This window comes from Pan troglodytes, chromosome 16, assembly GCF_028858775.2.
Source record: "Pan troglodytes isolate AG18354 chromosome 16, NHGRI_mPanTro3-v2.0_pri, whole genome shotgun sequence".
Taxonomy (NCBI): Eukaryota; Metazoa; Chordata; class Mammalia; order Primates; family Hominidae; genus Pan; species Pan troglodytes.
In genome coordinates, this window is record NC_072414.2 from 44,133,871 (window position 1) to 44,158,843 (window position 24,973).

The window sequence follows — 24,973 nt, forward strand, 5'->3', positions numbered from 1 at the left end:
TGACCTCGTGATCTGCCGGTCTCAGCCTCCCAAAGTGCTGGGATTACAGGCGTGAGCCACCACTTGTCCGGCCTAATATGCCTCTTTTTAAAAACATGGCTGAGATACTGTGGCAGAAATATTTTGAATGGTCTCAGAGTTGTTCAACACAGGGACTGGGAATTATGTCGGTTTCAGTTCTCATTGTCAACCCTGTTAAACTGAGCTCCAGGAGAATAGGGAATAAGGCACACTCTTCCTAGTAATCTTGATGCCCTTTTCACACAGTGTAATTGAGAATTTTCCTTTTTAATGGCTGTATGATATTCCGTTCAATTCGTGTACCACAATTCACTTAAGTTTTCTTGGATGGGTATGTTGGTTCCTTTTTCCTTTCCTTTTTTGCTTTATTTTATTTTTGAGACAGGGTCTCACTCTCACCCAGGCTGGACTGCAGTGGCATGATCACAGCTTACTGTAGCCTTAGTCTCCCAGGCTCAAGCAGTCCTCCCACCTCAGCTTCCAGAATAGCTGGGTCTACAGTTGTATACCGCCACACCCAGCTAATTAGATTTTTTTTTTTTTTTTTTTTTTTTTTTGTAGAGACAAGGTATTATTACCACATTGCCCAGGCTGGTCTCGAACTCCTGGGCTCAAGTGATCCTCCTGCCTCTGCCTCCCAAAGTACTGGGATTACAGGCAAGAGCCACCACGCCTGGTATTTTTTGCTTCATTTTTAAAAATACTACAATTAATGTCATTGTCCATATGGCTTTTCTATGTTTTGGATCATTCCTTTCAAATGAGTTCCTGGATGTGGAGTCACCAGATCAAAGGCTATCCATTTTTCAAGGCTTCTGACAGACATTACCAAGTTGCTTTCCAAAATGTTTGCAACGTTTATGGTTCTGCCAAAAGCATTTGAGAGAGCAGGAGATAGGTTTGAAATGTAACTACTGTCAGTTTGTAATGAAAATAATTATGAAAGAGAGTTTTATGGTTTTTTTTTTTTTTTAAAGAGATGGGGTCTTGCTATGTTGCCAGGGTGGACTTGAACTCCTGGGCTCAAGTGATCCTCCCACCTCAGCCTCCCAGGTGGCTGGGATTACAAGCAGGCACCACTGTGCTGGCTTATGGTTTCTTCTTTGATCAAGTTCAGGGAAGGATTTAGCATACTGCTAAACAATTAAACAACAAAAACTGTGAGTTCTTATTTGTTTGTTTTTGCCAAGAGAACAGTATTCTATGGTTAACACAAACTCTGAAAAGCTGCTGTAGCTCCAACTTACCCACAAGCAATGGCACATCCCGATGGGGCATAAGCACATGCCATCACCCACGTGCAGGGCATGGTGACCGCGTGCTCCTGAAACACAGCACAGAGTGAACAACTAGCACTTCCACACAAAAATCTTTTTTTTTTTTTTCTTTTTTTTTGAGATGGAGTCTCATTCTGTTGCCCAGGCTGGAGTGCAGTGGCACAATCTCAGCTCACTCCAACATCTGCCTCCGGGGTTCAAGCAATTCTCCTATATCAGCTTCCTAACTGGGATTACAGGCATGCGCCACCATGCTCGGCTAATTTTTGTATTTTTAGTAAAGATGGGGTTTCGCCATGTTGGCCAGGCTGGTCTCGAACTCCTGACTTCAAGTGATCTGCTCACCGTGGCCTCCCAAAGTGCTGGGATTACGGGTGTGAGCCCCCGTGCCCAGCCACAAAAATCTTAATGTTTAAATTTTAGAAAATAAAATCACCAGATGCCTACTGAATTACATTATAGTTTCAAAAGGAAGTGGTACGGGGTAAAGATGGGCTCAAGACTTCTGAGGGGACTCTTATAATCAACTTGATGTCGCATATTCGAAAAGTTAAAAAGCTCAACTAGCAAAAGCAAAAAAAAAAAAAAGCCCTTCATGTTTTACTTCCTCCTTAATGTCATACTCCCTTTGTTCCTCTGCCTATCAGGGCCCCTTTTCTTTGAAAGGTATGCCCAAATCTCCTTTCAGATATATACTTTTCCTTATTTACTCTGATTTCCATTTTCAAAATACACTCTGGAATGACTTTTTATATTTGTATTTTAAGTTTGTTTACTTGTGAATCTGCAAGAGCCTGTGTCCACTATGAGTCTTAAACCATCCCAGGGAAGGTATGAATGGGTCGGGGGAGGGGAGGGTGATATTGGGTTGTGCTCACGGATAATGAGAACTGGTAAAATGGAAACATTAAGAACTAAGCACAACAGTCCCTGGCTTCTGGCTTCACAGAGGAAGAATGAAAACCACCGTGGCACACGTGGCTGGCCTGCGTGCGGTTGCACATCTTGGTGGTGGTAGAACCAGGACCACGGTCCACGTCTCCCATGGGAATAAAACCTCAGGCTCAGATGTGTTGGAAACATGGCTCTGTTGTTTGCATATCTGCATGCAGGAGGATAGGGGTGACTCAGCCAGCCAGCAGCCAGGGATGGGCGCGCTTAGTTCTTAATGCTTCCAATGTACATTCAAGTGCTGGTCTTCTTTTCTGTTATAATTATATGTGTTTTTGTGGGGAAACACAGGCCCCAATACTGTCTGCCCAAATACTATTGTCGATAGCAGCCTGGTAGGCTTTCAGAGGCCAAGAATAATCTACTGCTCTCCAGAGAACGAGCTGAGGTAGCCACTCTCAGCACAGGGTATCCCAGGCCCCTTTCCTCACAAGTAATGGCTATATTCCCTGCCACGGGCCACAAGTGGCACCCTCGGCTCCCCAGAAATCAGTCTGTGCTCTATGCCAGGATAAGGTGTAAACAGAAGCAACTACACCCCTGCACAGTCCAGAAGGTGCTGAGAGAGACGAAGGCTTCCAAGGAGCTAGGCGCTGTATAGCAAAGCCCTGTGCAAATTGTTGTCATTTTTATTCCTCGGGGGACTGACCATTAGGGACTCGACTCTACAAAATGGTTCTGGCCCCTCACTTGACCAGGTCATGTACCGGCTGCTTCCCATGACACTGATTAAACACATTCAACAATGCAGAATATGGCTGCTGTTCACTATGAGACAGAGACAGAGACAGGTCTCATGTTTTTCATAGCATAAAGGAAGGCTTTCTAAATAAATATAGGAATTCTTATTTAATACACAATACTCTTTATTGTAAATGCCAATGCAATGCAGGTGTTCCAGCACACCTGCACATAGGTTTTGGTCTTATCTTTCATTAAGAGCTAAAATTTAAATCTAAGTTGAGCTGTGCATGACCAAGCCAGATTTGCAAGGGGATCAGACTGCATCACAGGGTAGCTCTGCCCAGTCCCACAGCAGCCTCATCTTCCCCACCCTCCATGTGTTCATTCCCACAGTGCTATGGAGTCTGGTCAAAGAGAGGGGAGAGAGAATGGAGAATGTTGGTGCCTCTTATCACTCAGAAGACAAATAGTACATGCAGTTGCACATGTGGATGCAAGTTTTCCATGCTCTGCCCATTCCCATGTTGGTATTGGCAGCCCCTATGGTGGCTCTAATAGTCCTCTTGGGGCGAGAGGGGAATAAATGCTGCAATGGTCTGGCTGAGCTGTTCAAACACGGATGGGCCTTCTTGGGGTTTCCATCCGTAGAGACAACTGCTTGCAGGGATACATGGAGAGAAATCAGGACAGGGCCGGGCAGCTGGACCAGAGCACCTTTAAGTAGGCTGGGATTCTGAAGCGTCTATAACGTGGCTGGGAACAATGCCTCACCTTGTTCGTGGTGAAGGAATCCCACACGATCACCTTCCCATCCTGGAGGGAGAAGAGCAAACAGTTTAGGGGTTGTCAAGTTCTTACAGATTACTGCTGAGAATTCCTCATAAAAGCTGTGTCCAGCAGGGCAGTGTGAAGTAGAAAGCCAGAATGAGGATCTGGATAATCCAGACCCCCTAACCTATCCATGAAAAAAAGTGGGGTGAGTGCGGGAGGGGCTGGATGTTCCAGCAGAGCCAAAGGATCAGTTCTCAACCTTACATTCCTTGGAAAGATACAACTACAGGAAACAACACGCAGACACTTCTTTCATACCATTTACAAACCGTGCACAAATTGTTGGTACACTATCGTCACCTGCCATACCCTAAATGTCAACAAATTATACAGGGGAAAGATAAAGCTGACATTACCTTTAGCTACCTGACAGGTAAATAATAAATCTTTTTCTCCCACAACATCTCCACTGCTTTGTCCTTTCCCCCATTTGCTTTGGAGTCCATGGTCCCTGTGGCACCATCCAGGAACCCCCCTCCCCATTCTCTATCCATTTCTCTGCCAGGGACAGCTGCGGAGGGGGCTGTATGGGCCTGAGATCAGTCTAATTCCTCCAGGTGCTCACAGATGTCACAGCTCCAGCTCTGACATTTCACACCTACACTGAGAACAACATGCGATATGCACCCATCGTGGTGGGAACCCCTGTGGGCAGCCAATCAGTAAGCAAACAGCACTCCCTGCCAGGGTGAATGCAGAGCTGGCCCTGCCACAGAGAATGCTGCCACTTTCACTGTAACCCAGCTGTGGCCTCCCATGGGTGTGGGTTGTGACTACAGCGTCATCTATTTGTAATGAAAACCCATTAGAGGTAAATCCATGTGAGCCCTGGTCCCTGCAAAGCAGTCCTCTGCCCAGACCATGGCATGCAGGTTGCTGGGCAGACAGTAGAAGAGGATCGGATCCTCAGGGATTGGAAATCTACAGCCTCTATGGCAGGCTCGATTTTTTAATCACTCAAGCCATTTGGGGCCAAACTTTGGTGAATGAGGTGGCAGAGATATGGATGGAAAACGTCACTTAAGGGCAGAAGCAAGATCGGATCTGCAGTGACATAGCTGCTTGCTTTGCATGAGCTGACGGAAGATTTCTGTGTTAATGCCACACATGGCAGATGGACCCTGAAGCAAGGTCAAATTTGGTGGTTTGGGGGCCTTCTGAGATTCCAAAGCACATTGGTTCTTCCGGTCTAATTCTGCCTAAACGGCCACACACAGTGTGTGGGGTGGATTCAGTAAGCCTTTAGCGCAGAAACTGGAGTGGGGCCACATGCCTGTATCGTGGGGTCCTCCACACCTGGAGCCCCTGATGGCTGGGGACTGGTTCCTTGCATTGCCCACATCAGCAACCACGTTAGGGGCTTCTTCCACCTCACTGCCTGCCTGTCCCCCATGTGTGCTCTGGAGTCCCCGTGTGTGCCACCCACTGTGTGCCACCCACTGTGTGCTCTGGGGTCTCATTAAACTAAGTGTGGTCTCCTCGGTGAGCACAGATTTATGTGCAGGGGCCTACGTACCCAGAGAGAATGTGCCTCTATCCCCAAGCCTTAATCCCACATGGCTGGGGTGACTACTCTCCTGCATCTAAGCAGGAAGGCTGTTGATGAGTCCAAGTCTGTTCCAGAGGCTTCCTGCTTTCCAGCCTCCTCCCCACACCCACATCCACCTCTTCCTGCTCTGGAGCAAAGAGGGATGGACAGTGTGTGCCCAGCCCTGCTGAAGGTCCTCCCTCCCAACAGCAGTATGTGAGTGACAGAAAACCCAACACAAAGCCTACCTTGTCTGGATTTAAGAAGTCAAAAGGCTAGAGAGCGACATGGATACCCTGATAAGCACCTTATAAGAATAAGCTCTTGAAAAAGACTAGAAAGAAGTGCTCTAAAATAATAATAATGGGCAGGGCAAGGTGGCTCACATCTATAATCTCAGTGCTTTCGGAGGCTGAGGCAGGAGGATCACTCGAGCCCAGGAGGTCAAGGCTGAAGTGAGCTGCACTCCAGCCTGGGTAACAGAGTGAGACCCCATCTCAAGAAAAGAAAAAAGAAAAAGAAAAAAATAATAATGGTTGTGACAGGATGGTGGGAGTAAAAGGTTTTTATTTGTTTGTTTCTTTAATGTGGTAGAATACGTAAGTGATAAATTTATTTTGATCTTAAAAAAAAAGCAAGTGCAATGTGACATACTAGATTTGTAGGTAATCTAGGAGAGTAATAACATTTGTCCTATCAAACGCAAAACGGACACAGACGTTACAGTTTGTGGCTTATCTAGAGTATATCCAGTTTTACAAGGGTTATAAAAAAAAGCAAACCAACCTGCTTTTGGAAAAACTGAGCACAAGGCAGGGGTTGGGAGAAACCTATGCTGATCATAAAAATATGATTTATAGAATATCTTTTTTTTTTTGAGAAAAAAAAAACAGTCTCGCTCTGTTGCCTAGGCTGGAGTGCAGTGGCATGGTCTCAGCTCACTGCAACCTCCGCCTCCTAGGTTCAAACGATTCTCCTGCCTCAGCCTTCCGAGTAGCTGGGATTACAGGCTCCCACCACCATGCCCAGCTAATTTTTGTATTTTTTAGTAGAGACGAGGTTTCACCATGTTGGCCAGGTTAGTCTTGAACTCCTGACCTCAGGTGATCCATCCGCCTCGGCCTCCCAAAGTGCTGGGATTACAGGCGTGAGCCACCATGCCCGGCTGAATATCTCTCTTTTTTTTTTTTTTTTTGAGACAGGGTCTCACTGTGTTGCCCAGGCTGGAGTGCGATGGCATAATCTCAGCTCACGCAGCCTTGACCTCCTACACCCAAACGATACTCCCACCTCAGCCTCCCAAGTAGCTGGCACTACAGGCACGCACCACCATGCCCAGCTGATTCTGTATTTCTATTTTTATAAAGACAAGGTCTCACCATTTGGTCTCGAACTCCTGGATTCAAGTGATCCTCCCGCCTTGGCCTCCCAAAGTGCTGGGATTATAGGCATGAGCCACCATAACCAGCCTATAGAATATGTCATGTGACTTCAGTTTATAGCTTTATGTTCAATACATGTTACATAAAAATAGACATCAAAAGTACTAAGCTGTGGGAGCCAGACTCCAAGTGAGTCCCAAATCATTCCAGCCTCTTGATAGTCACGCTTTTCTATAGTCTCTTTCCTCTTTGTATCAGGGTTGTTCTGTGTGACCAACAGAATACAACAGGAGCAATGGACTGTCACCTCTGAGGCCAGGTCATGAAATATGGCATGGCCCTGCCTCTGCTCCTTCTTGTGGATCACTCGCTCTGGGAGAGGCCAGCTACCATGTTGTGAGCAGGTCCAATGGTGAGGAACTGAGGCCTCCAGCCAAGAGCCATGTGAACAGGGCAGCCTGGAAGTGAGTCTCCACCTTAGTCCAGCTGTCCGCAACCACAGCCCCGACCAACATCTTCACAAAACCTCACAAACCACCTGAGCCCGAACCACCCAATGGAGCCACTCCCAGATGCCTGACTCTCAGAAACCATGTGAGATAATTAAGCTGCTAAATTTGGGGGTAATTTTTTGGAGGAATAGATAACTAGTAAATAATATATAAAATAAACTGTAAATGATATGATTTTTAAAATTGTATTTTACAAGATCTGTATCTTAACATTGTTCTTTACGACATAAGAATTGCTAAGCTCCTTAAACTGAAAGAAAGTCATTGATAGAATCTTACGCCCTCAATCTGGAAAAAAAAGAAACTATTTAAAAACTGGTTTCATTTACAAATAAGACTTTGAAATTATTTTCAATGGTTCATCATATTGGTTACATATAGTCTACACTGTTTCAACTATTACCAACTTTAAATCTACCCAAATTAGTGAAGTTCTATAATATGTAAGAGAGTTCTTTATGCTAAATCACATCCTTTGGAGAATGAGCAAAGTCACAAAGATCAGAAAAGGGCTTTTGGAAAGGGACAGCTCTCCTCCCCCTTAGCTATAAAATCCAAAACCCGCTCACCTGTTATGCAGCAGGTGTGACATACCTGTGACGAGCTCACGATCCTCCTCTTATCTTTGCACCAGTCCATGCACAGGACTTTGTTCCCATGGCCTTTGAGGGTCCTTCTGGTCTTCATGACAAACTGCCCCAGGGCCTCCACCCGCTCCGCCACCTGGTGCACTGGAAGGACAAGGCCATAGTCAGTCCCCTTGCTAAGGACCAGGTTCTGGGCTTTGGGCTGGCACAGCACAGACATATGTTCCGCAGAGGGAGGCAGCCCCATGGGCTTCCTCCATAACAAGCCACAGCTCGATTCTCTGATTCCTTACCATTGCATCCTAGCAGCACTCCTTCTTTTAAGATCAGTAGAGGGTAGAGACAATACTGCCATTCCCTCTTTGTTTAAGACCCTACATTTTTCAAAGCAGTTTTATCTATGCATGTTGAGGGATTAACAAGACCACCTCATATTCATAAAGCACTACATAAAATTATTCCCTTTAAGGGCCACAGCTCTAAGAGGAGGGCAGGACGGGCAGGAGAGTGAGACTGCTATGCCCATTTAGCAGATGGGGAAACTGAGACTCAGAGAGGTTATCTGGCTAAGACAAGTTCATACAATCAACAGCGAACCAGGCTGGGGCTTCCAGTTCTCCTGCCTACCACTCTCTCATCACAAGGAAAACTGACTTTACAAAACTGTTCCAACAGGACTATAAGGTACACCCTGCAGCTCTAGAGCTTGCCGTGTCTAGCTGACCCTCTGTGTGCCTAGCACTGGCCTGGACATGGCAGGTACCTCATACACAGGCGCAGGAAAGAATGAACCAGCAAACTGCCAAGCAAGTTGTCTGCAAACTGTACAACTGTGAGTTTACTGAAAAACCCAGTGTCCACAGAAATCAATGCAATGTCCTAAAAGTCTGAATACATGATCCACTCACAGCATCACCTACACCAGAAAGGAGATCCAAAAGTCAATCTCTCAGGGCTGGGACCACAGCTTCTTTCCTGAGGCCAAGGGCAGGCTTTCTAGGGGCTTGTAGAGAAGCTGAGACTGATGAGTCTGAGAGGGACAAGTCTGTAGGAAGTGGCTGGAAAGCCACAAAGACCAGCTGGTCCAGGCCCTTCATCATGCAGGGGAGGACGCCGAGGTCTGCAGGGATCCCATGGCCACTCTCCACTTCCCTCTCTTGTTGGTGGCTATGTGAGAAGGAGAAGCCAGGGCTCTGAACTGTCCATCTGCATCTCCTTCCTTGAAACCTCCCAGCTGGCCTTTCTCCAGGTAGGTGAGGAGGGAAGAGGGCATTTTCAGGGGGGGAACAGCCTACGCAAACAGACAGAGGAACAGGGTGGGAAGAGGCAAGGCAGCTGCCCCTCATGTCTTCCCAGGGAGCTGCTGAGGCTTGACGGGGCCGTGGCCCATTTCCCTTCAAATGGAAGCCTGTGCCGAGAGGGGCCAACTCTGTGGTCTGAGTCCTATGACAGCAGCGTCCCTTCCTGGGAAATCCTTCCTCCCATCCTTCCCTCCCCAAAATGCTTCGGTGTGTATGTCCTAAAAACAATGAACTCTCTTAAATAACCAAAGTGTAATCATCAAAACTAGAAAATTAATGCTGAAACAACACTAATCTACAGACTTACTGAGACACTGCCTATTGTCCAAATAATAACCTTCACAGCAAAAGAAAATCCACGGTCATAGATTGCATTCAGTTGCATGTTTAGCCTCCAGTTATTTGGCTGCTTCTTGTAATGTGGTTTAATGCTTCCTTGAGATTAGCTTGGGTAAAACACATTTGGCAGGGACACAGAGATGGGGTGCTGAGCTAATGTCACTGCATCCCACCTGGGAACATGAGTCCTACTGCTGGTGGGGTCACCGGGGATCATCTGGTTAAGGGGGCACCTGCCAGGTCTCTCCACTAGAGAGTTACCATTTTATCTTTTGTAATGAAAAGTGTCTTGTTAGGGAGGTACTCTGAGGCTATGTAAACATCATGTTACCCCTCAAACCTCAACGGCCTTATTTTAATTCCACTAATGATTCTGGCCTGAATGACTGATTGTGATGATGGCTGGCAAGTGGTGATCTTTCTCAGTCCATCCTTCCCTCCGCATTCATTAGTCAGCTTTCTAAGGAGGAGCTCTGCCTCCTCTCCCAGTTATTTATTTATTCATTCATTTACATTAGTAGAGACTCATGGGTTCTTACTTTATTCAAGAGGTTGTAATCCATTACTAATACTATTGACTTTGATCTTCAAATTGTCCCAGGTGATGGGGAGCCCCGTCAAGCAGGTTCCCGTGACCTTCTGACATGTCCCCCTCATAGTCTGAGCACTTCTCATTCCAAGCTTCCATTGTTCCTTCCCTGTCCTTGCTCTAAAATCAGCTGTTTCTCCATGGAACTAAAAGTTCCTTTTAGTTGCCTCATTTCCTTGTGATAAAAGAGCAAAGTTGCACATGGGCTAAAAGTCTTTGTGAAAACCCAAACTGTAAAAATACTTGCTAAACTAGGCCAGGCACAGTGGCTCACGCCTGTAATCCCAACACTTTGGGAGGCCAAGGTAGGTGGACTGCTTGAGCTCAGGAGTCTGAGATCAGCCTGGGCAACATGGTGAAACCGTCTCTACCAAAAATACAAAAACTTGGCTGGATGTGGTGGCACATATCTGTGGTCCCAGTTACTTGGGAGGCTGAGGTGGGGGAAATGCTTGAGCCCGGGGGCAAAGGTCGCAGTGGGCAGAGGTCGCAGTGAGCTGAGATTGCGCCACTGCACTCCAGCCTGGGTGACAGAGCTAGACCTTGTCTAAAAATACAAACAAACAAAACAAAAACCTTGCTAAACTCTAAAGTGCTACATGAATGTTCAATTATTATGCCATTGCTTCTGCTAAAACATTGCATTATTTACTGCCACAAACAGCATATTCGTCTTTTACAGATACGTTCTTTACAAAATACATCGAATGAAGTTTAAAAATAGATTGAATTTTCAAAATTCTTTTTTTTTTTTGAGATGGAGTCTCGCTCTGTCGCCCAGGCTGGAGTGCAGTGGCGCAATCTCGGCTCACTGCAAGCTCCACCTCCCGGGTTCACGCCATTCTCCTGCCTCAGCCTCCCAAGTAGCTAGGACTACAGGCGCCCGCCACCACTCCTGGCTAATTTTTTGTATTTTTAGTAGAGATGAGGTTTCAGCAAGTTAGACCAGGATGGTCTCGATCTCCTGACCTTGTGATCCGCCTGCCTCGGCCTCCCAAAGTGCTGGGATTACAGGCGTGAGCCACCGCACCCAGCCTGATTCTTATAGGCCTTTTTTTTTTTTTTTGAGTCGGAGTCTCGCTCTGTCACCCAGGCTGGAGTGCAGTGGTGCCATCTTGGCTCACTGCAACCTCTACCTCCCGGGTTCAAGTGATTCTCCTGCCTCAGCCTCCAGAGTAGTTGGGATTACAGGCATGTACAACCATGCCCAGCTAATTTTTGTATTTTTAGTAGAGACAGGTTTCACCATGTTGGCCAGGATGGTCTCGATCATCTGACCTCGTGATCAACCCACCTCCACCTCCCAAAGTGCTGGGATTACAGGAGTGAGCCACCGCGCCCAGCCATATAGGCCTTTTATATAAGGCTCTATCGGCCCAGAGTTGTGAGCATATTTTATTTAGTATTTTACTTAGAAATTTTACATCAATATTATTGCTGCTTCCCCCAATTCAGCATTAGGATAGCCATAGCTTTTTGATAATTTCCCTTTTAATAAAAAAGATGATTCACCCAACCAAAATAGGGCCCTCCTTACATAATGTGAATTTGAATAGATCCCAACTATTAATTATTTTTTCTCACTACATTTTTTCTTCCCACATGTAGATCACTGCCAACCCACTCCATCCTGTTTCTATCTGCCAAATTTTGCATCCACTGAATTAAAACAAATTTTAAAAATTAAATATTAGGAAGTTAAAAAAAAGACCTGGAAATGAGCTGAATATGTGCTGGGTATCATTTGTGCGAACTTGGTTCAGGACACATGTAGTTTCCCCTTTGCCTTCTGGAGGACCATTCCTCCAGGATTTAATTTTTTTTTTTAAATGTTGAATATAACCAGCTGGTTTCTATAATAAGAATTTGCTAGAATATAATGGCAACCTGTTAAGAAATTCCACTAGCTCTAGGAAGACAGGAGTGCTGTCTTGTTTGATCTTCTTCAGAGGCAAAACTGGAGCAAAGCAGTTAAAAATCCAGGCTCTGGATTTGGGGGCTTGGGTCAAAGCCTGGCTCTGCCGCACACCAGCTGCACAACCTCGAGCAAATCATGTACTTTCTCGCCACCTCTCTTCCCCTGTGGGGTTGTGGGGACAACTATTCAAGCCTGGCATAAAGGGAACACTTCATAAGGGTTGGCTATGACATTCTCCAGCATGGCATACAGTGAGTACCCAGTAATATTTACTGAAGGAATAAATGAAATGCTTAGTATTTATTAAACTTCAATCAACGGTAGCAATCCTAAGCAGCAGTTTTTGGTGGGCGAACAAAACAATGCCTCTTTGCCTTCTTTTTCTGTACCTCTCCCTATCCCTAATCTATCATCCCTACTTCAGCTGTCAAGCAACTCACCAATTTAACAGGGCACGCTCACTAGCACTGGGAGTGGGAGGCACACACATGCTTTCAGACCTATTTTCTGATCCAAGGAGCTCACCAACCTTTTTTTTTTTTAAAGTTCCTTTTTTTATTTTCCCCCTCCTGGCCCTATCCTGTTCCCTGAGCAACTTGGATTTGGTCTTTACCATGCGCAAACACTTACACCATTTAGATACAGCTCAAACTCTTTCCTAGTTCATTCCAGTTCAGTCTGTGCCAGCCTCTGGGACCACCCAGGTATATGAGAGTCAGTCCCTGACCTCACTGTAGTTCAGAGTCAAGGGAAGAGATGGAGCCATAATGATGATTTCCATACAACGTGGGACTTGCTAAGCTAGATGTGTGGACACAAGAAGCTTCTGTCCCAGAGGATGGGGCACTGCACTGGGTCTTTTGGCGTGGTATCTGAGCTCAGATGAAAGGATAAAAAGTTGAGTCAGATGAGAGGAGGTCCTAGGTGGGTACGCTAAGCTGAGGAAATGGCAAAAGCAAAGGCCCAACAATGATACTGACATAAAATTTTTAGATCAATATTTTTTAGGGGTGGAATAAACAACCTGATTGCAGAGTAAAGGGTAGGTTCAGGCAAGTAATGGCGCTGTACACCCATGACAGAGCTCATTTATCCCACCGTGACAGCAGCCTGCTGTCATCAGAAGAGTGGCATGGTCGGATCTGCCTTCTCATGACTATCTGTGGCTGCAGCGTTGGAGGACAGCGTCGATGGAGACAACACTGGAGGAGGGAAACCTGGGAAGAGACTGCTTTTCTTTGGCAGCCCCCTCTCCAGCGGACACACCATCTGCTGCACCACGCTTCTTTGTGGTCCCTCCAAGGTCAGACTGGAACAGCCTAGAAACTGCTCCCTGTCCCTGGATGTTCTCCTTCCCATGTCCAGGGAGAGGACGCTTGCCTCTGTGGCCTCCCTGCTCAGCTGGGTCCTCTGAAGCTTGAGATGCTGAATATTCTGGATGCCAGTCCAGACCAAGGAATCAGAATCAAAGTCATGGCTGGAACTCAAGAGGAAGTGTAGGCCAGTGAATGTTTGCTGCTTGAATGATGGTTCCAGAATCTCTACTATGTGCCAAGAGCTGTGCCAGATGCTTGGGTACAGAAAAGAGTAAGACAGTCTCTGCTCTTACTGAGCTCACAGTCTGGAGGGGGCAGACAGGTCAGCACCCAGGTAACAACTACAGTGCAGTGCGATGGTGGCTGACAGAGGCTGTCACCCAGGGTCAGGGAGCCAGAGGGGAACAGGGTTGACTCCGCTGGCAGGCATGGTCATTAGAGGTGATGTCACTGAAGCCTGGTTTGAAGGATGCATAGGAGTTGGGGTGGAAAAGGGTAGGTGGGAAATTAGCTTCTTTTTTTTTTTTTTTTTGAGATGGAGTCTCACTCTGTTGCCCACGCTGGAGTGCAATGGTGTGATCTTGGCTCACTGTAACCTCTGCCTCCTGGGTTCAAGCGATTCTCCTGTCTCAGCCTCCTGAGTAGCTGGGATTCCAGGCCCATGCCATCACACCTGGCTAATTTTTGTATTTTTAGTAGAGATGGGGTTTCACCATGTTGGCCAGGCCGGTCTCGAACTCCTGACCTCAGGAGATCCACCCGCCTCTGCCTCCCAAAGTGTTGGGATTACAGGCATGAGCCACCGCGCCCGGCCGGGAAATTAGCTTCTTAATGTCTACTTTAGTTGCTGTTTTTTAGGAAAATGGCAGACAATGACCCAATCCATGGGAGTGTTCTGAGGTTCAACTGAGAAGGCAAATTAAAGTGCCTAACAGGCAGCTGGCAGGCCAGGAGTGGCAAATCTAGAGTTGGTGTACTAGGAGCTGCGAACTAGAAGACTGGAAACAATATGACCCGGAGAGCAACGGGGCTTTTGAAATGGAGGAGCCATGAAAACTAGAGATCATGTTTAGAATAGCAGAGAAGGGGTGAATGAAAAGAGGGGTTGTGAATGGAGAGATGGTTTTGTCTGGATTGCCTTTTATAGAATTACAGAAGTAAATGTATATTCATTGAAAATAATCATAAAATAAAAATATATGGTCACTTATAATTCTGCTTAGCCTGACCATTCTTTCATTTGGTGTGTACCCTTCCAGCCTTTCCTCCACATATGTGCACACACATATATATGTGTATAAGCAGACAACATGCCACATAAAATTTGGGGGACTACAGGCATGGGATTACAGGTGTGAGCTGCCACACCCAGCCTATCATTTTTAATGACTCCATAACATTCCACTGTATACACATACTATAATCTCTCTGAATCTCCTACTGGTGGACACTTACTTTGTCCCAGGGCTACCATGATACCCTTGTACTGTATTATCTCCTTAGATAAATTCCAATTCGTGGAATTACTGAGTCAAAGGGAAAGCATATTTTTTAAGGCTTTTGGTGTATGTTACCAATATCCACCATTGATTGTGTGAGATCTCCTGGGTGACGGGCACTGGGCTGAGTGCTTTACACAACAGCCTGAGGACAAAGGCTTTATCTCCATTTCTACAGATGAGGAGCCTGGAGCTCAGAGAGGCTAAGGACCTCATGCACACATACTTGGATCCCTAAGAACATTTACATACCTTCAATAACGGGAGAATCTGTGGGCGGGTAGCTATCATTATTTAGAAAATCAAGGAGTAGGTGAGGCATTGACAATGGCTTCTTAGTCCAGGAGACATCCTAACTTTGGATCCTCCATGCCTCTTTCTTTTTTTGAGACAGAGTCTCGCTCTGTTGCCCAGGTTGGAGTGCAGTGGCGTGATCTTGGCTCACTGCAACCTCCACCTCCCAGGTTCAAGCAATTCTCATGCCTCAGCCTCTCAAGCAGCTGGGACTACAGGCACATGCTACCACGCCCGGCTAATTTTTGTATTTTTTTTAGTAGAGATGGGGTTCCACCATGTTGCCCAGGTTGGTCTCGAAGTCCTGGCCTCTAGTGGTCCACCCACCTCAGCCTCCCAAAGGGCTGGGATTACAGGTGTGAGCCACCGTGCCCAGCCATACCTCTTTGAGGTAGCCAGATCAATGGGTCACAGAGCTAGAGAGCCTAGATCAGGAGTGAAGAAACCTGCCTGGGTCTTGGCTTGGCAGCCACTTGGCTGGAAGAATCATGGAAAGTTAGAGCCAGAAGAGACCTGAATGACTCAACAAGCAAGGACTGAGCACCTTTCGCAGGCTGGCCCTGTGCTGCGTGCCAGGCTGAACATGATGGACGGGTCCCAACTGGATGGCACTTAGAGTTGGATAACCATGTGGACCGGTAGTCTTCAAGCTCCCATTTTACCTGTAGAAGTCTCCCCCAACTGCCTCTGCTTTGGCTCATGGACAAAATCTTACCAGAAGTCCAATACGGAAAACAGATGAAGGCAGAGCTGAGCTGGTGAACAGTGGAGGGAGGGTGACGGCCAGACGCGAAGGCACGTCTACCCCTAAGTTCCAAATATCACGTCTACCCATGGAGTCCAAACAGCAAGCGTGAAGGCCAGTGAGCTACATCAAGCCCCCTTGCTTCTCAGAAAAGGAAAATGGGGCCTGAGGGAAGAGCACAGTTAACAAATTAAAGGTGAACACATGTCTCCTCTGAGCCTGCACCCTGCTCTGTAAAATGAGGGTATTAGACAGTATCTCACAGGGCCTTGGAAATATAATTCTGGCAAAAACTTAACTTTTCATCACGATGTGGCTTACTCTCAACTTTCAGGGAATACTTTTGTTATTTATTTTATAATCTGTGCATACATGAACTGAAAGCAAAAGATATGGTGTGCAGCTCAATACACAAGAATTCAAACCATGTAAATTTATAAAGTGAAAATTCACAACAGGGTCCTTCTCATTACATCATCAGGCAATGAAAAAAAAAGGAAGCAAAGCATGAACAAGCTCTAAAATGTCCGTGAAAATAAATACTCTGAAACCGATTGCAAAGAAGACAAGTGAGATGTCTTAAATAGGAAAACAAAACTATTTAAAAAATGATCTGGAATCACTTTCAAATTTGCACTAATATATACAGTCTTTTCATGGCCACCTTTTGGTAGATTAAAGGAATCAAGGAGAAAAAAAAATTAATGCTAATTAAAAAAACTCATGTAGTCTGATTCTGTGCCAAAGTAGAATGGGATAGGATGGATACAAAACCCTCAAACAGGCTGATCCGAGTGCAATGGTGTTTACTACTAATTGATTACAACCAGTTACAGATTTCTTTGTTCCTTCTCCACTCCCACTGCTTCACTTGACTAGCCTTAGAAAACAAAACCAAAAAAAAAACCACACAAGGCGGGCCAAGATGGCTGGTTAGAAGCAGCTGCAATCCGCAGCGCTCGTGGAGAATGGAATGGCGAGTGAATTCTACACCTTCAACTGAGGTATTCAGATTCTTGCATTGGGACTGACTAGCTAGTCGGGGTGACTCACAGAGAGCGAAGAAAAGCAGGGTGGGGAGATGGCCCACCCGGGGGGCAACACTGAGCCAGGGGAGCCCCGACCACCGGCCAAGGGAGGCGGTGAGTGATTGTGAGACCACGCCCGGGAAACCACGCTTTTCCCACAGATCTTTGCAACCTGTGGATCGGGAGATCACCTCGTGAGCCCAAGATGCCGAGGGCCTTGGGTCCAAAGCACAGAGCTGTGCGGACTCTCGGTGGCAGCGTGGCCACACACGGAGACCCAGGAGTTTTCACAAACTGCGGCCCAAGAAAGTCCTGTGAGGAAGGAGATCCATCTATTCCCCTAGGAAGGTGGGGTGATGCCAGGGAGCCAAGTACCGTCGTTCAGCGGGTCCCACTCCCACAGCACCTCACAAGCTAAGACTCACTGTCTTGTAATTCCAGCCAGCCAGTGGTAGACATTGGAGACGGCCTGAGACGACCGAGCTGGGTGGACGTGTAGGAGGGACAGACACCATCTCTGCAGCTCAAGTAGGCCATCCCGGCCTGCCAGCTCCTGGGAGCCAGGGTGGTCCAAACTGGGAGGAATTCCCCACAGCGCAGCACAGCTGCTGTGGCAGATCATGGCCAGACTGCTACTTTAAGTGGGACCTGGGTGCTCTGGAGAGTCTGGGTGGTCTGGATGAGGGAGGTTTCCCCCAGCACAGCGTATCTGCTCCACCAGGGGGCAGCCAGACTGCTTCTTTAAGCGGGTCCCTGATCCCATTCCTCTTGACTGGGTGAGACCTCCCAACAGGGGTCTACAAATGCCTCCTCCAGGAGCGTTCCAGCTGGCATCAGGTTGGTGCCCCTCTGGGATGGAGTCTCCAGAGGAAGGAGCTGGCTGCCATCTTTGCTGTTTTGCAGGCTTCACTGGTGATACCTCCAGGTGCAGGAGGGACCCAGGCAATAAGGGTCTGGAGTGGACCCCCAGCAAACCGCAGCAGCCCTGTGGAGGAGAGGCCTGACTGTTAAAAGAAAAACAGCCGGGCACGGTGGCTCACACCTGTAATTCCACCACTTTGGGAGGCCGAGGCAAGAGGATCACGAGGTCAGGAGTTCAAGACCAGCCTGACCAACATAGTGAAATACAAATATATAAAATACTAAAAATATAAAAATTAGCTGGGCGTGATGGCGGGCGCCTGTAATCCCAGCTACTCGGGAGGCTGAGGCAGGAGAATCGCTTGAACCTGGGAGGCAGAGGTTGCGGTGAGCCGAGATGGTGCCATTGCACTCCAGGCTGGGAGACAACAGCAAGACTCTGTCTTAAAAAAAAAAAAAAAAAAAAAAAAAGCTGGGTGTGGTGGCTCAAGCCTGTAATCCCAGCACTTTGGGAGGCCGAGGCGGGCGGATCACGAAGTCAGGAGATCGAGACATTCCTGGCTAACACGGTGAAACCCCGTCTCTACTGAAAACATAAAAATAAAAAAAATTAGCTGTGCGTGGTGGCGGACGCACCTGTAGTCCCAGCTACTCAGCAGACTGAGGCAGGAGAACGGCGTCAACCTGGGAGGCGGAGCTTGCAGTGAGCCGAGAGCACGACACTGCACTCCAGCCTGGGCGACAGAGCCAGACTCCATCTCAAAATAAATAAATAAATAAAAATAAAATAAAAAGAAAGAAAGCAACATCATCATCAAAAAGACTCCACAAAAACCCCATTCATAGGTCAGCAACCTCAAAGACTTAAGATAGATAAGCCCACAAAGATGAGAAAGAATCAACGCAAAAACGCTGAGAACTCAAAAAGCCAGAGTGCCTCTTCTCCACGTGATCACAGCATCTCTATAGCAAAGGCACAGAACTGGGTTGAGGCTGAGATAGAGGAACTGACAGAAGTAGGCTTCAGAAGGTGGGTAATAATGAACTTCACTGAGCTAAAGGAGCATGTTCTAACCCAATGCAAAGAAGCTAAGAATCATGATAAAACATTACAGGAGCTGATAACCAAAATAGCCAGTTTAGAGAGGAACATAAATGACCTGATGGAGCTGAAAGATACAACACAAGAATGTCAGGATGCAATCACAAGTAACAACAGCTGAACAGACCAAGCATAGGAAACAATCTCAGAGCTGGAAGACTATCTTTCTAAAATAAGGCAAGCAGACAAGAATAGAGAAAAAACAATGAAAAGGAATGAACAAAACCTCCAGTAAATATGGGATTATGTAAAAAGACTGAACCTACAACTGATTAGGGTACCTGAAAGATATGGGGAGAATGGAACAAGCTAAAAAACATACTTCTGGATATCATCCAGGATAACTTCCCTAACCTAAGAAGACAGGGCAATGTTCAAATTCAGGAAATCCAGAGAATGCCAGTAAGATACTCCCTGAAAAGATCAACCCCAAGACACATAATCATCAGATTCTCCAAGACTGAAATGAAAGAAAAAATGTTAAGGGCAGCCAGAGGGAAAAGCAAAGGGAAGCCCGCCAGACTAACAGCAGACCTCTCAGTGGAAACCTTACAAGCCCGAAGAGAGTGGGGCCAATATTCAACATTCTTAAAGAAAAGAATTTCCAACCCAGAATTTTATATGCGGCCAAGCTAAGCTTCATAAGCAAAGAAGAAATAAGATCTTTTTCAGACAAGCAAATGCTGAGGAAATTTATCACCACCAGGCCTGCCCTGTAAAAGCTCCTGAAGGAAGCACCAAATATAGAAAGGAAAAACTGTTACCAGCTACTACAAAAAAAAAACCTGAAGTACAAGTACACTGTGAAGCACCTACACAAACAAGTCTGCAAAATAACTAGCTAGCATCATGATGACAGGATCAAATTCACACATAATAATATTAACCTTAAATGTAAATGGGCTAAATGCTCCAATTAAAAGACACAGAATGGCAAGCTGGATAGAGTCAAGACTCATTGGTATGCTATATTCAAGAGCCCCATCTCACATGCAAAGACACACATAGGCTAAAAATAAAGGGATGGAGGAAAATTTACCAAGCAAATGGAAAACAGAAAAAAGCAGGCATTGCAATCCTAGTTTCCAACAAAACAGACTTTAAACCAACAAAGATAAAAAAAGACAGAGAAGGGCATTACATAATGGTAAAGTGTTCAACAAGAAGAGCTAACTATTCTAAATATATATGCACCCAATACAGGGGCACCCAGATTCATAAAGCAAGTTCTTACAGATCTACAAAGAGACTTACACTCCCACACAATAATAGTGGGAGACTTTAACACCCCACTGGCAACATTAGACAGATCATTGAGAGAGAAAATTAACAAGGATATTCAGAACCTGAACTCAGCTCTGGATGAAGTGGACCTGACAGATATCTACAGAATTCTCCATCCAAAAACAACAGAATATACATTCTTCTCATCACCACATGCCACTTACTCTAAAATTGATCACATAATTGGAAGTAAAACTCTCCTTAGTAAATGCAAAAGAACTGAAATCATAACAGTCTCTCAGACCACAGCGAAATCAAATTAGAACTCAAGATTAAGAAACTCACTCAAAACCACACAACTACATGGAAATTGAACAACCTGTTCCTGAATGACTCCTAGGTAAATAATGAAATTATGGCAGAAATCAAGAAGTTCTTTGAAACTAATGAGAACTAAGAGACAACGTACCAGAATCTCTAGGACACAGCTAAAGCAGTGTTAAGAGGGAAATTTTAGCACTAAATGTCTATATATTAGAAAGCTAGAAAGATCTCAAATCAACAACCTAACATCACAGCTAAAAGAATTAGAGAACCAAGAGCAAAAAACCCCAAAGCTAGCAGAAGACAAGAAATAACCAAGATCAGAGTGGAACTAAAGGAGATAGAGACATGAAAAACCCTTCAAAAAAATCAATGAATCCAGGAACTGGTTTTTTGAAAAAATTAATAAAATAGATAGACCACTAGATAGATTAATAAAAGAGAGGAGAATCAAATAGACACAATCAGAAATGATAAAGGGGATATCACCACTGACCCCACAGAAATACAAACAACCATCAGAGAATACTACAAATACCTCTATGCACATAAACTAGAAAATCTAGAAGAAATAGATAAATTCCTAAATGCATACGCCCTCCCAAGACTGAACCAGGAAGAAATGGAATCCCTGAATAGGCCAATAATGAGGTCTGAAATTAAGGCAGTAATAAATAGCCTACCAACAAAAAAAAGTTCAGGACCAGACAGATTTACGGCTGAATTTTACCAGAGGTACAAAGAGGGGCTGGTACCCTTTCTTCTGAAACTATTCCAAACAATTGAAAAGGAGGGACTCCTCCCTAACTCATTTTATCAGGTCAGCATCATCCTGATATCAAAACCTGGCAGAGACACAACAAAAAAAGAAAACTTTGGCCGAGTGCAGTGGCCCATGTCTGTAATCCCAGCACTTTGGGAGGCTGAGGCGGGTGGATCACCTGAGGTCAGGACTTTGAGACCAGCCTGGCCAACATGGTGAAACTCTGTCTCTACTAAAAATACAAAAAATTAGCCGGGCGTGGTGGCAGGCGCCTGTAATCTTAGCTACTCAGGAGGCTGAGGCAGGAGAATCGCCTGAACCCAGGAGGTAGAGGTTGCAGTGAGTCAAGATCATGCCATTACACTCCAGACTGGGCAACAGGAGCAAGACTCCATTTCAAAAAAAAAGAAAAGAAAAAAGAAAACTTCAGGCCAATAGCCCTGATGAACATTGGTGCAAAAATCATCAATAAATGATTCCCAATACTGGGAAACTGAATCCAGCAGCACATCAAAAAACTTATCCAACACTATCAAGTTGGATTCATCCCCAGGATGCAACATTGGTTCAACATACACAAATCAGTAAATATAATTCATCATATAAAAAAAAACTAAAGAAAAAAACCAAATGATTACCTCAATAGACACAGAAAAGGCCTTCAATAAAATTCAACATCCCTTCATGTTAAAAACTCGCAATAAACAAGGTATTGAAGGAACATATCTCAAAATAGTAAGAGCCATATATGACAAACCTACACCGAATATCATACTGAATGGGCAAAAGCTGGAAGCATTCCCCTTGACTGGCACAAGACAAAGATGCCCTCTCTCTCCACTCCTATTCAATATAGTACTGGAAGTTCTGGCCAGGGCAATCAGGCAAGAAAAAGAAACAAACGGTATTCAAATAGGAAGAGAGAAGTCAAATTATCTTTGTTTGCAGATGACAAGATCCTATATCTAGAAAACCCCATCGTCTAAGCCCAAAAGTTTCCTAAGCTGATAAGCAACTTCAGCAAAGTCTCAGGATACAAAATCAATGTGCAAAAATCACTAGAGAGCCAAATCATGAGTGAACTCCCATTCATAATTGCTACAAAGAGAATAAAATACCTGGGAATACAGCTAACAAGGGAAGTGAAGGACCTCTTCAAGAACTACAAACCACTGCTCAAGGAGATCAGAGAGGGCACAAACAAATGGAAAAACATTCCATGCTTATGGATAGGAAGAATCAATACAGTGAAAATGGCCATATTGCCCGAAGTAATTTATAGATTCAATGCGATTCCCATTAAACTACCATTGACATTCTTCATAGAATAGGAAAAAAAACTATTTTAAAATTCACATGGGACCAAAAGAGAGCCCATATAGCCAAGATAATCCTCAGCAAAAGGAACAAAGCTGGAGGCATCAGGCTACCCAACTTCAAAATATACTACAAGGCTACAGTAACCAAAACAGCATGGTACTGGTACAAAAACAGACACACAGACCAATGGAACCGAATGGAGAGCTCAGAAATAAGACTGCACACCTACAATCATCTGATCTTTGATGAACCTGACAAAAACAAGTAATGGGGAAAGGATTCCCTATTTAATAAATAGTGTTAGGAGAACTGGCTAGCCATATGCAGAAGACTGAAACTGGACCCCTTCCTTACACCTTATACAAAAATTAATGCAAGATGGATTAAAGACTTAAATGTAAAACCCCAAACTATAAAAACCCTAGAAGAAAATCTAGGCAATACAGGGCCGGATGTGGGGGCTCACGCCTGTAATCCCAGCATTTTGGGAGGCCAGTGCGGACGAATCACTTGAGGTTAGGAGTTTGAGACCAGCCTGGCCAACATGGTGAAACCCCGTCTCTACTAAAAATACAAAAATTAGGTGTGGTGGCGTATGCTTGTAGTCCCAGCTACTTGGGAGGCTGAGGCACTTGAATCACTTGAACCTAGGAGGTGGAGGCTGCAGTGAGCCGAGATCATGCCACTGCACTCCAGACTGGGTGACTGAGGCAGGCAGATCACCTGAAGTCAGGAGTTTGAAACCAGCCTGGCCAACATGGTGAAACCCCGTCTGTACTAAAAATACAAAAAATTAGCTGGGCATGGTGGTGGGCACCTGTAATCCCAGCTATTCAGGAGGCTGAGGCAGGAGAATAGCCTGAACCCTGGAGGCGGAGGTTGCAGTGAGCAGAGATCACGCCATTGCACTCCAGCCTGGGTGACAAGAGCGAGACTCTGTCTCAAAAAAAAAAAAAAAAAAAAAAAAAAGAAAAGAGAAGAGAAAAAGAAAAAAAGAAAAGAAAGAAAAGAAAAGAGGAAAAGAGGAAAACCTAGGCAATACCATTCAGGACATAGTCACGGGCCAAAGATTTCATGACAAAAACGCCGAAAGTAATTGCAACACAAGCAAAAATTGATAAATGGGATCTAATTAAAACAAAGGGCCTCTGCATAGCAAAATAAACTACATCAGAGTGAAGGGACAAACTACAGAAGGGAGAAAATGTTTGCGATCTATCCATCTGATAAAAGTCTAATATCCAGAATCTACAAGAACTTAAACAAATTTACAAGAAAAAAACCCCATTAAAAAGTGGGCAAAGGACATGAACAGACACTTCTCAAAAGAAGACACTCATGCAGACAACAAACATGAAAAAAAGCTCAATATCACTGATCATTAGAGAAATGCATATCAAAACCACAATGAGATACCATCTCATGTCAGTCAGAAAGGTGATTATTAAAAAGTCAAGAAGCAACAGATGCTGGTGAGGTTGCGGAGAAAAAGGAATGCTTCTACACTGTTGGTGGGAATGTAAATTAAATTAGTTCAACCCTGTGGAAGACAGTGTGGCAATTCCTCAAAGATCTAGAAGCAGAAATGCCATTTGACCCAGCAATCCCATTACTGGGTATATATCCAAAGGAATATAAACCAATCTATTAAAAGATACATGCACGCATGTTCATTGCAGCACTATTTACAATATCAAAGATGTGAAATGAACCCAAATGGTCATCAATGATAGATTGGATAAAGAAAATGTGGTACATACATACCATGGAATACTATGCAGTCATAAAAAGGAATGAAATAATGTCCTTTGCAGGGACATGGAAGCCATTATCCTCAGCAAACTAACGCAGAAACAGAAAACCAAACACCACATGTTCTCATTTATAAGTAGGAGCTGAACGATGAGAACAAATGGACACATCGGGGGAACAACACACACTGGGCCTGTCAGGGGCATAGCAAGAGGGACAGCATCAGGAAGAATAGCTAATGGATGCTGGGCTTAATACTTAGGTGATGGGTTGATCTGTGCAGCAAACCACATGACACATGTTTACCTATGTAACAAAACTGCACATCCTGCACATGTACCCTGGAACTTAAAAGCTGAAAAAAAAACAAACAAAAAAACCCCTCTCAGACACCTGTATGGAAGGAAAACATTAATAGTCACATTTATCTCACTTGTATTTGTCAGAGATTTGTGAATTGCCTTAAAAAAATTCATGAGGCTGGGCGTGGTGGCTCATGCCTGTAATCCCAGCACTTTGAGAGGCTGAGGCAGGCAGATCACCTGACGTCAGGAGTTTGAGACCAGCCTGGACAACATGGCTAAACTTTAAAAAAAAAATTAGCCAGGCATGGTGGTGTGCGACTATAATCCCAGCTACTTGGGAGGCTGAGGCAAGAGAAGCACTTCAGTCTGGGAGGTGGAGGTTGCAGTGAGCCGTGATCACGCTACTGGACTCCAGCTGAGCAATAAAGTGAGACTCTATCTCCAAAAAAAAAAAAAAAAAAAAATTCATGAGCCACAAAAAATTCTACCCTGAATTCCCTAATTAAAAGTTTGGAGAATT

General features: G+C 45.1%; 1 protein-coding gene across 1 annotated transcript in view; it reads right to left on the reverse strand.

Moving 5' to 3' along the window:
- GNB5 (G protein subunit beta 5) overlaps positions 1-24,973 on the reverse strand; it is a 60,625-nt gene that overhangs the window by 24,917 nt on the left and 10,735 nt on the right. The window contains exons 2-4 of the mRNA XM_016928250.4: positions 7,781-7,917; positions 3,705-3,746; positions 1,269-1,345 (exon numbers count right to left, since the gene is read on the reverse strand). Coding sequence (XP_016783739.2) covers positions 1,269-1,345; positions 3,705-3,746; positions 7,781-7,917 — 256 coding nt within the window. The remainder of the gene's footprint in view (positions 1-1,268; positions 1,346-3,704; positions 3,747-7,780; positions 7,918-24,973) is intronic.